Source organism: Triticum urartu, chromosome 1A (assembly GCF_056163025.1).
Source record: "Triticum urartu cultivar PI428250 chromosome 1A, HENAU_Tu73, whole genome shotgun sequence".
Classification (NCBI taxonomy): domain Eukaryota; kingdom Viridiplantae; phylum Streptophyta; class Magnoliopsida; order Poales; family Poaceae; genus Triticum; species Triticum urartu.
Genome location: NC_141873.1, coordinates 435,684,005 through 435,694,189, shown reverse-complemented (window position 1 = coordinate 435,694,189; position 10,185 = coordinate 435,684,005). Strand labels below are relative to the sequence as shown.

Here is a 10,185-nt window from a genome sequence, read left to right as displayed (position 1 = left end):
GGTGGAGCCACGGATTCCCAACTCACTGCCGAGTCGGTTTGGAACCGCCATACCCAGTTTCCGATCACGTACACAATAATAATCTGGTCAGAATAAACATCCATCAACGGAAGCGCGGATAAAGCGGCCGCACGTCTACCCCTCCGCTCGAAACCGACTTTGCTCTCGCGTGTGGCCGGGGAGGCGGCGGCGGCGTCGCGGCCGGGATCGACGAGAGTGCTGTGCGCCCGGCCGGCCTCGCCATGGCCAGCGAGGAGGGCCAGCTCAAGACGCGGGTGTCCGACCGTCTGATGGCGCTCGTGGGCTACTCCGAGGTCATGGTGGTGCGTCTGGTGCTCCGCCTCGCGCGGGACAGCGCCTCGCCGGCCGACCTCGCGGCGCGCCTCGTCGACCTCGCCGGCCTCCCCTCCTCCGCCGACACCGTCGCCTTCGCGGAGGACGTGCACGCCATGTTCCCCCGCAAGGGCTCCCGCGTCAGCGAGTACCGGAAGCAGGTGCAGGAGGCGGCGGCGTTCGCCAGGAAGCAGAGCGCCCTCAAGCTGCTCGACGATGAGGACGATGTCGCCAAAGACGCCGGCGCCACCGCCACCGCGTCGTCCTCTAACAACAGCGGCAGGAAGCGTTTCAGGCAGAAGGCCGCGAGCCAAGGGGATGACGACGGCGAGGAGGAGGCGAGTGTAGTGCGCGATTCAGGGCGGAAAGTGCGAGCGCGGCGTGGACCGGCGGAAGACGGCGGCGACTCTGGTGGGGAGGAACTACAGGAGATGGACCGTGACCAGATCGAGAAGGCTCAGCTCGACCGGCACATCAGAGAACGCGACGCGGCCAGCACTAGGAAACTGAAGGACCGGAAGCCGTCCAAGCGAGAACAGGGCGAGCTCGCCCGGCGGTCCGAAGCCATGGACAGGGGCGACACCTCGGAGCTCAGGACGGCCTCGCGGCACGCGTACCTGGAGAAGCGGAAGAAGATGAAGGTGGAGGAGATGCGAGACGAGATCATCGACAACGAGCTCATCTTCGACGGCGTCAAGATGACCAACGCCGAAGAGGAGGAATTCAGGCGCAGGAAGGAAATCTACGAGCTTGTCAAGGACCGCGTCGGAAAGGACGCCGACGCCGGCGACTACTACAGGATGCCAGAGGCATACGACGCCGCAGAAAACGTGGATCAGGCCAAGCGGTTCGCCGTTCCGAGGCAGCGGTACCATGACCCCGAGGCGTCGGCGGCGAGAGACGGCAAGAGGAGCAGTTTCTTCTCGGAGCAGGAGGCCTGGGAAGAGCAGCAGATAAGGAAGTCTCGGCTGCACTTTGGATCAGGTGATGGTGGCCGGGCCGGCGGCGGCTACGAGCTCGTCTTGGAAGACGTGGTCGACTTCGTCAAGTCGACGGTGCAGTCCGGCGCCGAGCCGGACGGCGAGATGGACGAACTGGCCGAGGCCGTCGACGCCAAGGTCAAGTTACAGCGGGAGCTGCAGGACGAGCGGAAGAACCTACCCGTGTACAAGTTCAAGGACGATCTGCTCAAGGCCATCGAGAAGTACCAGGTGCTGATCATCGTCGGAGAGACCGGCTCCGGCAAGACCACGCAGATACCGCAGTACCTCCACGAGGCTGGGTACACGGCCAAGGGGAAGAAGATCGCGTGCACGCAGCCGCGGCGCGTGGCGGCCATGAGCGTGGCGGCGAGGGTGGCGCAGGAGCTGGGCGTCAAGCTCGGGCACGAGGTCGGCTACTCCATCAGGTTCGAGGACTGCACCTCGGACAAGACGGTGATCAAGTACATGACGGACGGGATGCTCCTGCGCGAGTTCCTCGGCGAGCCGGACCTGGCGAGCTACAGCGTGGTGATCGTGGACGAGGCGCACGAGCGCACGCTCTCCACCGACGTCCTCTTCGGCCTGGTAAAGGACATCGCGCGCTTCCGGCCGGACGTGAAGCTGCTCATCTCCAGCGCGACGCTCAACGCCGAGAGGTTCAGCGACTTCTTCGACGAGGCCCCCATCTTCAAGATCCCCGGGAGGCGGTACAAGGTGGACATCCACTACACCACGGCGCCGGAGGCGGACTACATCGCCGCCGCCGTCGTCACGGTCCTGCAGCTGCACGTCAAGCAGCCCGCCGGCGACATCCTGCTGTTCCTCACGGGGCAGGAGGAGATCGAGACGGTGGAAGAGCTGCTGAAGCAGAAGATGAGGACGGTCGGCAGCAAGATTGCGGAGCTGGTGATCTGCCCGATCTACGCGAACCTGCCCACCGAGCTCCAGGCCAAGATCTTCGAGCCGACGCCGGAGGGCGCCCGCAAGGTGGTTCTGGCGACCAACATCGCCGAGACGTCGCTGACCATCGACGGGATCAAGTACGTGATCGACCCGGGCTTCTGCAAGCTCAAGTCGTACAACCCGCGCACGGGCATGGAGTCGCTGCGCGTGGAGCCCATCTCCAAGGCGTCGGCGGACCAGCGCGCCGGCCGGTCGGGGCGCACGGGCCCGGGCAAGTGCTTCCGCCTCTTCACGGAGTACAACTTCAGGCATGACCTGGACGACGACACGGTCCCGGAGATCCAGAGGAGCAACCTGGCCAACGTGGTGCTGCGGCTCAAGGCGCTGGGCATCAACGACCTGGTGGGCTTCGACTTCATGGACCCGCCGGCGTCGGAGGCGCTGCTCAAGGCCCTGGAGGAGCTCTTCGCCCTCGGCGCGCTCAACAGCCGCGGCGAGCTCACCAAGACCGGGAGGCGGATGGCGGAGTTCCCCCTGGACCCCATGCTCTCCAAGGCCATCGTGGCGTCGGAGAAGTACGGGTGCTCCGAGGAGGTGGTGACCACCACGCGGGCAACGTCGGCGACCATGTGGCGCTGCTCAACGTGTACAGCGCGTGGAGGGAGTCGGGCTACTCGTCGCAGTGGTGCCGCGAGAACTTCGTGCAGCCGCGCACCATGAAGCGCGCGCGGGACGTGCGGGACCAGCTGGAGGCGCTGCTGGAGCGGGTGGAGATCGAGCACTGCTCCGGCGCCGGCGACCTCGACGGGATAAGGAAGGCGGTCACGGCGGGATACTTCCGCAACGCCGCGCGGCGGCAGAAGGACGGGTCGTACCGTGCCGTCAAGAGCCGGCAGACGGTGTTCGTGCACCCGAGCTCCGGGATGGCGGATGTGCCGCCGGCGTGGGTGGTGTACCACGAGCTGGTGCTGACCAGCAAGGAGTACATGCGGCAGGTGACGGAGCTCAAGCCGGAGTGGCTGCTGGAGATCGCGCCGCACTATTACCAGCGCAAGGACATCGACGGGCACCAGCCGAAGAAGACGGGCAAGGACAAAGGTCCAGCGGCGAGGCAAACCTGAACCTCGACAATATTTCGACCTATTAATCCTGGAATTCAAATTTGTGTATAAAGATTATTCTTTTTACTCTACTTGTTTGTGTAAGATAAAAAATCCAGTGACGACGCACTACTACATTCTCTCCATTTCAAATTAATTGAAGTATGTCCCCAAATAAGCTTCTTTTAAGTGTATAAACAAATTCTAATCATGAAACTAATATATTTTATGATGAATCTAATGAAACTAATTTAGTAGGACCAAGCTAAAACTTTAAATTAGCTTATCATATCAAGCCCAGCAAAAGGCACATCAGTTAAATTAAACTTGAAATACAAGTATCAGCGCATAGGTTTCCACTTATCATGGGCAATTCCTACATGCCATGGCCTTCTTGAAAAGGAAAAAGAAATCTACATGACATGGTATTGTTGAGATGCTACATACTATTGCCAGTTTCCATACTGCTGCTGCTGGTTTCGAGAGCCAGCTTGTGGGGGATAATTTGGCCCCCGGCCTGGGCCGCCGCCAGGACCATAAGGACCGGCTTGTGGAAAGTTTGGAGCACCACCATAGCCACCGCTGCTGCCGCCACCCCTTGGGCCACCGCCAGGGTACGGAGGAGGCCCTCGACCTTGTTGAGGGGGGTAAGGGCCACTCCCATAGCCGCCACCTTGCCCTCCACGGTTCGGATACCCTCCACCACCTTGGTTCCCGCCCGGTGGGTACCTGTTTGGCCCTCCTGGCCCTCGGGGCTTTCCATAGTGATGATTTGACCCAGATGCCATTGGTGGATGCGGGTTGTTGGTAGGCTGGGCTGGCCTTATTTGATGGCCTGATTGCTGGATTGGGGGCAAACGGGCATGAGGAGGCTGAGGATGATGCGTCTTTTGCCGCTTTGCAGCAGCATCATCAGCTTGCCGCTGCTGTTGACGTCTTTTCTTTGTCTGATATTCATGTGAAGCCTCATACTTTGGCAAGCTGCATCAGCAAACACAAAAGGAAATGGACATCAATTAATTAATCATAGTGGGGTATGTCTTAATAGAACTTAGGATGATTATGGCAAGCCACGAGTCAGGGAACGGAAAAGGCCTACGAGCATCACCTTTTAGGATCACATGGTAGGGGATCAGTCCAGAAATATTCAGAGTCAAGAGCTTCATTTGCAGATATCCTCTGGAGAGTGCAAGTCATGTCAAATTATGGTTGAATAATAAAAAGAATTGGCAGTTACGAAAACATGAACAAAAAAGCCAGGCTCACAAACACTTCGCATATCAAAGCATATAAACGTAAGCAAACAAGAAGCAACTATACCTTTGACGGGTCCAATGTTAACATCCTCTCCAGCAGATCCAGAGCATGAAAATCAAAACTAGAACCACACATGGTAAGCAAACACTCTTCCGAAAGGGCAACTGAGCAAGCTTCAAGTACAAAAGATGAAAAGAGAAGTACGAGTATAATACATAGTACTTACTGTTTAAAAGCATCCTTAACATGCCTCTTCAATTGGCGGGGAGGCTTCAAATTATTATACCATGGCATTTTTGTCACACCCGGCCAAATCAATTCGTCAGGGGTACCACAAAGCTCGAATATTTTGGTCAGTTGGTCTGGCTGCACAAAATATCAGAGACAAGCGGATTACTCGTGATTGCAGTAGACTACAAGTTCAAGCTTGGAACAAATACACTTTAGTGCTAGGTGATTCCAGATACTGACTGGAAGTGCCTCAAAGTAAAGAACTGCTGGGCTAGACAGGGAGCAACTATATTTTTATAACCACGAAGAGAACCACGCACATTTTGAAGAAATTAAGAGTAAAGATGAATGAGGACAGAGGAGTTAATTTCAGGTTTCTCTTGCAAAGTAGAGAAGCATTCCCTAACTTCCAAAACATCTACAACGAGATTGGTGCACTTCTTTTTTCACATAACAGGGCTACTACAAGAATGGAATTTGTTTCCCTACTGTAACCAACTTTAAATGTATAGCTAAAGATTATTTGTAGATATGGAGAATTTTGTAAGAGTGTTCGAACTAACAAGAGCAACATTTTCACATAACAGGAGTACAAACATAGTAGGATGTGTTTTTCCTTCCATAACCAAGTTGAAATGTCTAGCTTCACATGGCTAGATATTCCCTAAGTACGATTTGTTGTAGGATATATATCCAACAGTGTACAGTCTATAGGAGATATTCCCCGAGTAGTAGAAAAATAGTAGGATGTGTTGCCGTCAGATAGATATGGATAATTTTGCAACATTGTACAATCTCTAGTTTTCCCCAGGTGTGTTACACATGGCTGCTAGTTTATCTTTACCTAGATGCTCTAGCTTCACATCATGACATATATTCTCCAAGTAGTACAAAAATAGTAGGATGTGTTGCCGTCATAGTTAAAAAAGGCGCGCCTAAGCGAGCGCTTAAGCGCACCTGGGCTCTAGGCGTTGGCAAAACGCATTGTGCATAACTACGCTTAATCTGTGCATAACTGCGCATAAGTATGCGCTTTGGTCAGTAAAGCGCAAGGCGGTGGCAAAACGCACAATTAACGCCTAGCGCTTTTTTGAACTACTTGCCGTCAGATAGATATGGATAAGCTTGCAACATTGTACAATCTCTAGTACTCCCCAGGTGTGTTACACATGCAAATGGCTGCTAGTTTCTCTTTACCTCAATGCTCCAGCTTCACATTATGATATATATTCCCAGTCTTTCATAATTATAAAAAATGATTCTTACACTATTTAGGTTTGAGAACTAAATGAATTGAAGATATTCAATTGATAATAAGTATATTCCAAGTCTCTCCATAGTCATATTTAATGGATAATAAATTAAAGATATTCCAAGTCTCTTCATAGTCATAACATTAAGTATTTGACAGCTAATAGGAATTATGATAATAACAAAACTCATCACATCAAATAAGCAATTGATAAAAATAATCTGTCCAACACCATTAGAAACCATACCTCATTCTTTCCAGGCAGTATTGGCTTTCCATTGAGAAGCTCTGCAAAAATACAACCCACCGACCACATGTCCACCGCTGGCCCATATTTTGTGCTTCCTAGCAGCAACTCTGGAGGTCTGAAATCATTAACCCAACAAAAGAGTCAGCAAGATCCAATTACAAACACTGCACTAGATAACTTGCAAGCCGAAAGGATAACACTGCAATACCTGTACCACAGAGTGATCACACGGTTAGTGAGGTTTGCGTTATGATCACTCGAAAATGATCTTGCTAGGCCAAAATCAGCCAGTTTTAAGTTACCCTCATTGTCTATCAAGAGGTTAGATCCTGCAGGAGTAAATTTTGATACATGGTTAGCATAAAAACAACAAAGTCACTGTCACAACATAACATCCAAATTCATGCAAATTGTCTGCCATAGATACCTTTAATATCACGATGCAGAACTTGATTGATATGGCAATAGTGAAGGCCCGTGAGGAGTTGCTTCATGTAGCACTGGTACATGACATTATGTCAGGAACCACACTTGTACTAGCAACCAGTACCATCATCATACACTTATGGATGGTTTTACCTTAATCTGTGGAATGGTGAAGCGCATCCCAGGCTTATCAGCCAACCCAGTCAAGTCATGGTCCATGTACTCAAAGACCATGTAAATGCTCCCTTTGTACTTGTTGCCATCGACTATGGAACAACAACACGACAGGTCAAATGGCAAAACTAGGCAACGGACCATTCATTTTAGTTTTTTGAGAGAAGAAGAATCAGAAACACTAATATCGTTCTTAGAAGAGAACCATACTTTGCTTCCCCTGCTCGTCTCTGTCCGGCCCTGCAAGAATCAATCCAATCCATTAGTCCTCTGGACGCAGGCAGTTAACAACCAAACATGATGTCCTTCTGATTCGTGGGATGATTAGTCGAACCTGGGGATGTGACGATCTCCTTGAGCTGGATGACGTTCTGGTGGTGCAGCTTCTTGAGGATTTTGATCTCGCGGATGGCCGTGATAGGGAACTGCGCCGAATCAAGAATAGAAAGCCTCAGAGCCAAGAACATCATTTAGGGAAGGAAAAAAAAGGAAGACGCGGCGGGATACTTACGCCCTCGCGCTCGTTGTCCATGCGGATCTTCTTGAGCGCGACAATCTCCTTGGTCTCCGTCTCCTTGGCCATGAACACTTGCCTGGCAACAACAAAGACGAGGCAGCCGAATCAGACCGACGGATATGCGTTTCGCGGGATTGGGGGATTGGGATTGAGGGGTCGATAGGCGCGTACCCGTATGTGCCCTCGCCGATCTGCTCGAGCTTCTCGAAGCAGTCGACGCCGCGGGAGCCCCACGACGGGTAGTCGTCGAGGTTGAGCTGCCCCGGCGCCGCCGTCGCCATGGCTTGCGGCGCTTTCCCCTCGCGGCGAGTTAGGGTTTAGGGGACGCGACGCGAGGATTGGGTTGGTGGGGGCGTGGGAAAGGAAAGGAACGGGGCCGAAGAAGCCTGAACAAGTCGAGTCGGGTTGGTTGTCATAAGCTTCAATCGTGTCCGTCCGTTCTCCGGGTAGTCGTGTGATGAGATTGAACACGTGCGTGTTTCGGTGTTTCTATCTCTTTTCCCCCCTTTTTTTCCGATTATGGGGTATTAGATAGGAAAAAGGCAGAATAATCGACACATTTTCTAAAAAAATAAAGTGCAACATTACAATCATGTCAAATTTTAAATTTAAGCTCTTTTTTTTACTGTGGACCTATGAAAAACAAACTCAACGTCATTTTTTATAATAAACATGGGAATTTGAAGAAACACAACAATAAAATGGCATTGCCATCTTTGATGTTTACGACATTGCATGTGTGTTTGAGGGATTCTTTGTATTGTACGATTTTCTTGTATGATGTGCTTCCTTCACAAAGGTTCAAATTTGATTAGGGTAGAAACTTGGGTTTGAGGTTGTGCTAGAAATTTGCACTGCTAGCGGGTAGAGGTGCGGCGAAAGAACCCGTCCAGATGCTTGTTGTTGTTTTGGCAAGAAAAAAGCAATTTTGTAAAATGTCACATGATCAAACTTTAATTAGCTCTTTGCCGAGCTTACTGTATATCAACTGGTGGTCTCAGCACATGTCATGGTAAATATGAAAAGAAAGTTTATCTTTCGGTAGAAGTAGTCACTTCTTATCTAAGGTCTGAAACAACTCTAAACATCTAAAAACAATAGAAAAATTGTCCCAGCAATTTTAAAATCCTTATAGACAATGGAAAGTAAGCACTGCCTAGTAGCGAACAATTACCATATGTCGTTTCATTTTACATCACGGGCTTGTTTCTTTTTCAATGAAAGTAGAATTAGGGGCACTGCCCTGAAGATCATTCTTTTTACATCATGGTCCTTTGAAAGGCCGGTGCAACCATTGTTTTTCTCAAATGTGCAGAGCATGCGCACTATATATTAAAGAAGGGAAAGGGGGAGAGGCCCTCCACGTTGGGTGTTACATGAAGTTACATTACATGAAACCCAACTACACCGCAAAGGTAAAAAACTACACTTCTACTCTCTCATACTCTCCCCACCTAGCCACAGCCCTAAAGAGAGTTTCCATGTCTCCCTTTATAAGTCCCGCATCCTTCCAAGCCCTACCTTCCTTCTCAATGGTTTGCAACAAGACTCGCAAGGATGGTGTGGCTCCATAAAAAACGATGGCGTTCCAGTGCTTCCATAGCTCCCATAGGACAAGGAGGATGGTCGTCCTCATTTTCTTCATGCTCTGGCTCGTGCCGTTCTTCTCCGCATACCACTCCACCAATGTTGTTTCGCTTGTCGGTACCCAATCTGGCTTGTCCAGAGCCACACAGACAACAGTCCAAAAGCTCCCTAGCCATGATGCAGTTCAGCAGAATATGCCTAATGGTCTCCTCATGCTGGGCGCATAAAGGGCAAGCGTCATGGTGATCAAGGCCATGTCGGGCCAGCCGGTCCGCCGTCCAGCATCTACCTTGAATTGCAAGCCAGGTGAAGAAGCGACGGCGTAGCGGTGCCCTTGATGACCATGTGAAGACAGCAGTCGGCGACACTTCATGGCCCCAAAAATTAGCCTGATAGGCAGAACTGCATGAGTATGTACCATCCGGTTCCCAGGCCCAATTAATCTCATCAATGGCCTCCGGAATCAGGGTCACCCGATTGACCTGCGTGAAGGAAATATGCCCTAGAGGCAATAATAAAGTTATTATTTATTTCCTCATATCATGATAAATGTTTATTATTCATGCTAGAATTGTATTAACCGGAAACATGATACATGTGTGAATACATAGACAAACAGATTGTCACTAGTATGCATCTACTTGACTAGCTCGTTGATCAAAGATGGTTATGTTTCCTAACCATAGACATGAGTTGTCATTTGATAAACGGGATCACATCATTAGGAGAATGATGTGATTGACTTGACCCATTTCGTCGGCTTAGCACTTGATCGTTTTAGTTTACTGCTATTGCTTTCTTCATGACTTATACATGTTCCTATGACTATGAGATTATGTAACTCCCGATTACCGGAGGAACACGTTGTGTGCTACCAAACGTCACAACGTAACTGGGTGATTATAAAGGTGCTCTACAGGTGTCTCTGATGGTACTTGTTGAGTTGACATAGATCAAGATTAGGATTTGTCACTCCGATTGTCGGAAAGGTATCTCTGGGCCCATTCGGTAATGCACATCACTATAAGCCTTGCAAGCATTGTAACTAATGAGTTAGTTGCGGTATGATGCATTACAGAATGAGTAAAGAGACTTGCCGGTAAACAGATTGAACTAGGTATTGAGATACCAACGACCGAATCCCGGGCAAGTAACATACCGATGACAAAGGG

At 50.6% G+C, this 10,185-nt stretch overlaps 1 protein-coding gene and 2 pseudogenes across 1 annotated transcript; 2 read left to right on the top strand and 1 right to left on the bottom strand.

Annotated features, from left to right (window-relative positions):
• The first annotated feature begins 242 nt into the window (after positions 1–242).
• On the top strand, positions 243–2,939 carry LOC125516296 (pre-mRNA-splicing factor ATP-dependent RNA helicase DEAH1 pseudogene; annotated as a pseudogene).
• On the top strand, positions 2,936–3,492 carry LOC147991581 (pre-mRNA-splicing factor ATP-dependent RNA helicase DEAH1 pseudogene; annotated as a pseudogene).
• Positions 3,493–3,585: 93 nt separating this feature from the next.
• LOC125516288 (cyclin-dependent kinase C-2-like) lies at positions 3,586–7,836 on the bottom strand. The gene is made up of 12 exons (XM_048681772.2): positions 7,598–7,836; positions 7,421–7,502; positions 7,244–7,334; positions 7,120–7,149; positions 6,889–7,001; positions 6,737–6,809; positions 6,518–6,638; positions 6,307–6,424; positions 4,803–4,942; positions 4,640–4,697; positions 4,428–4,498; positions 3,586–4,300 (listed from the first exon to the last, which is right to left on the bottom strand). The coding sequence occupies exons 1-12, from the start codon at positions 7,705–7,707 to the stop codon at positions 3,766–3,768; spliced, it is 1,542 nt and encodes a 513-aa protein (XP_048537729.1). The 5' UTR covers positions 7,708–7,836; the 3' UTR covers positions 3,586–3,765.
• Positions 7,837–10,185: the final 2,349 nt, after the last annotated feature.

Bases quoted from the DNA above. Each gene is read 5' to 3' on its own strand.
- LOC125516288 (XM_048681772.2), bottom strand. From the start codon at position 7,707: ATGGCGACGGCGGCGCCGGGGCAGCTCAACCTCGACGACTACCCGTCG. The intron at 7,150-7,243 runs GTTCGACTAATC...TGATTCTTGCAG, and splicing joins GGAGATCGTCACATCCCCAG to GGCCGGACAGAGACGAGCAG. The intron at 4,698-4,802 runs GTAAGTACTATG...GTGTGGTTCTAG, and splicing joins GTTAAGGATGCTTTTAAACA to TTTTGATTTTCATGCTCTGG.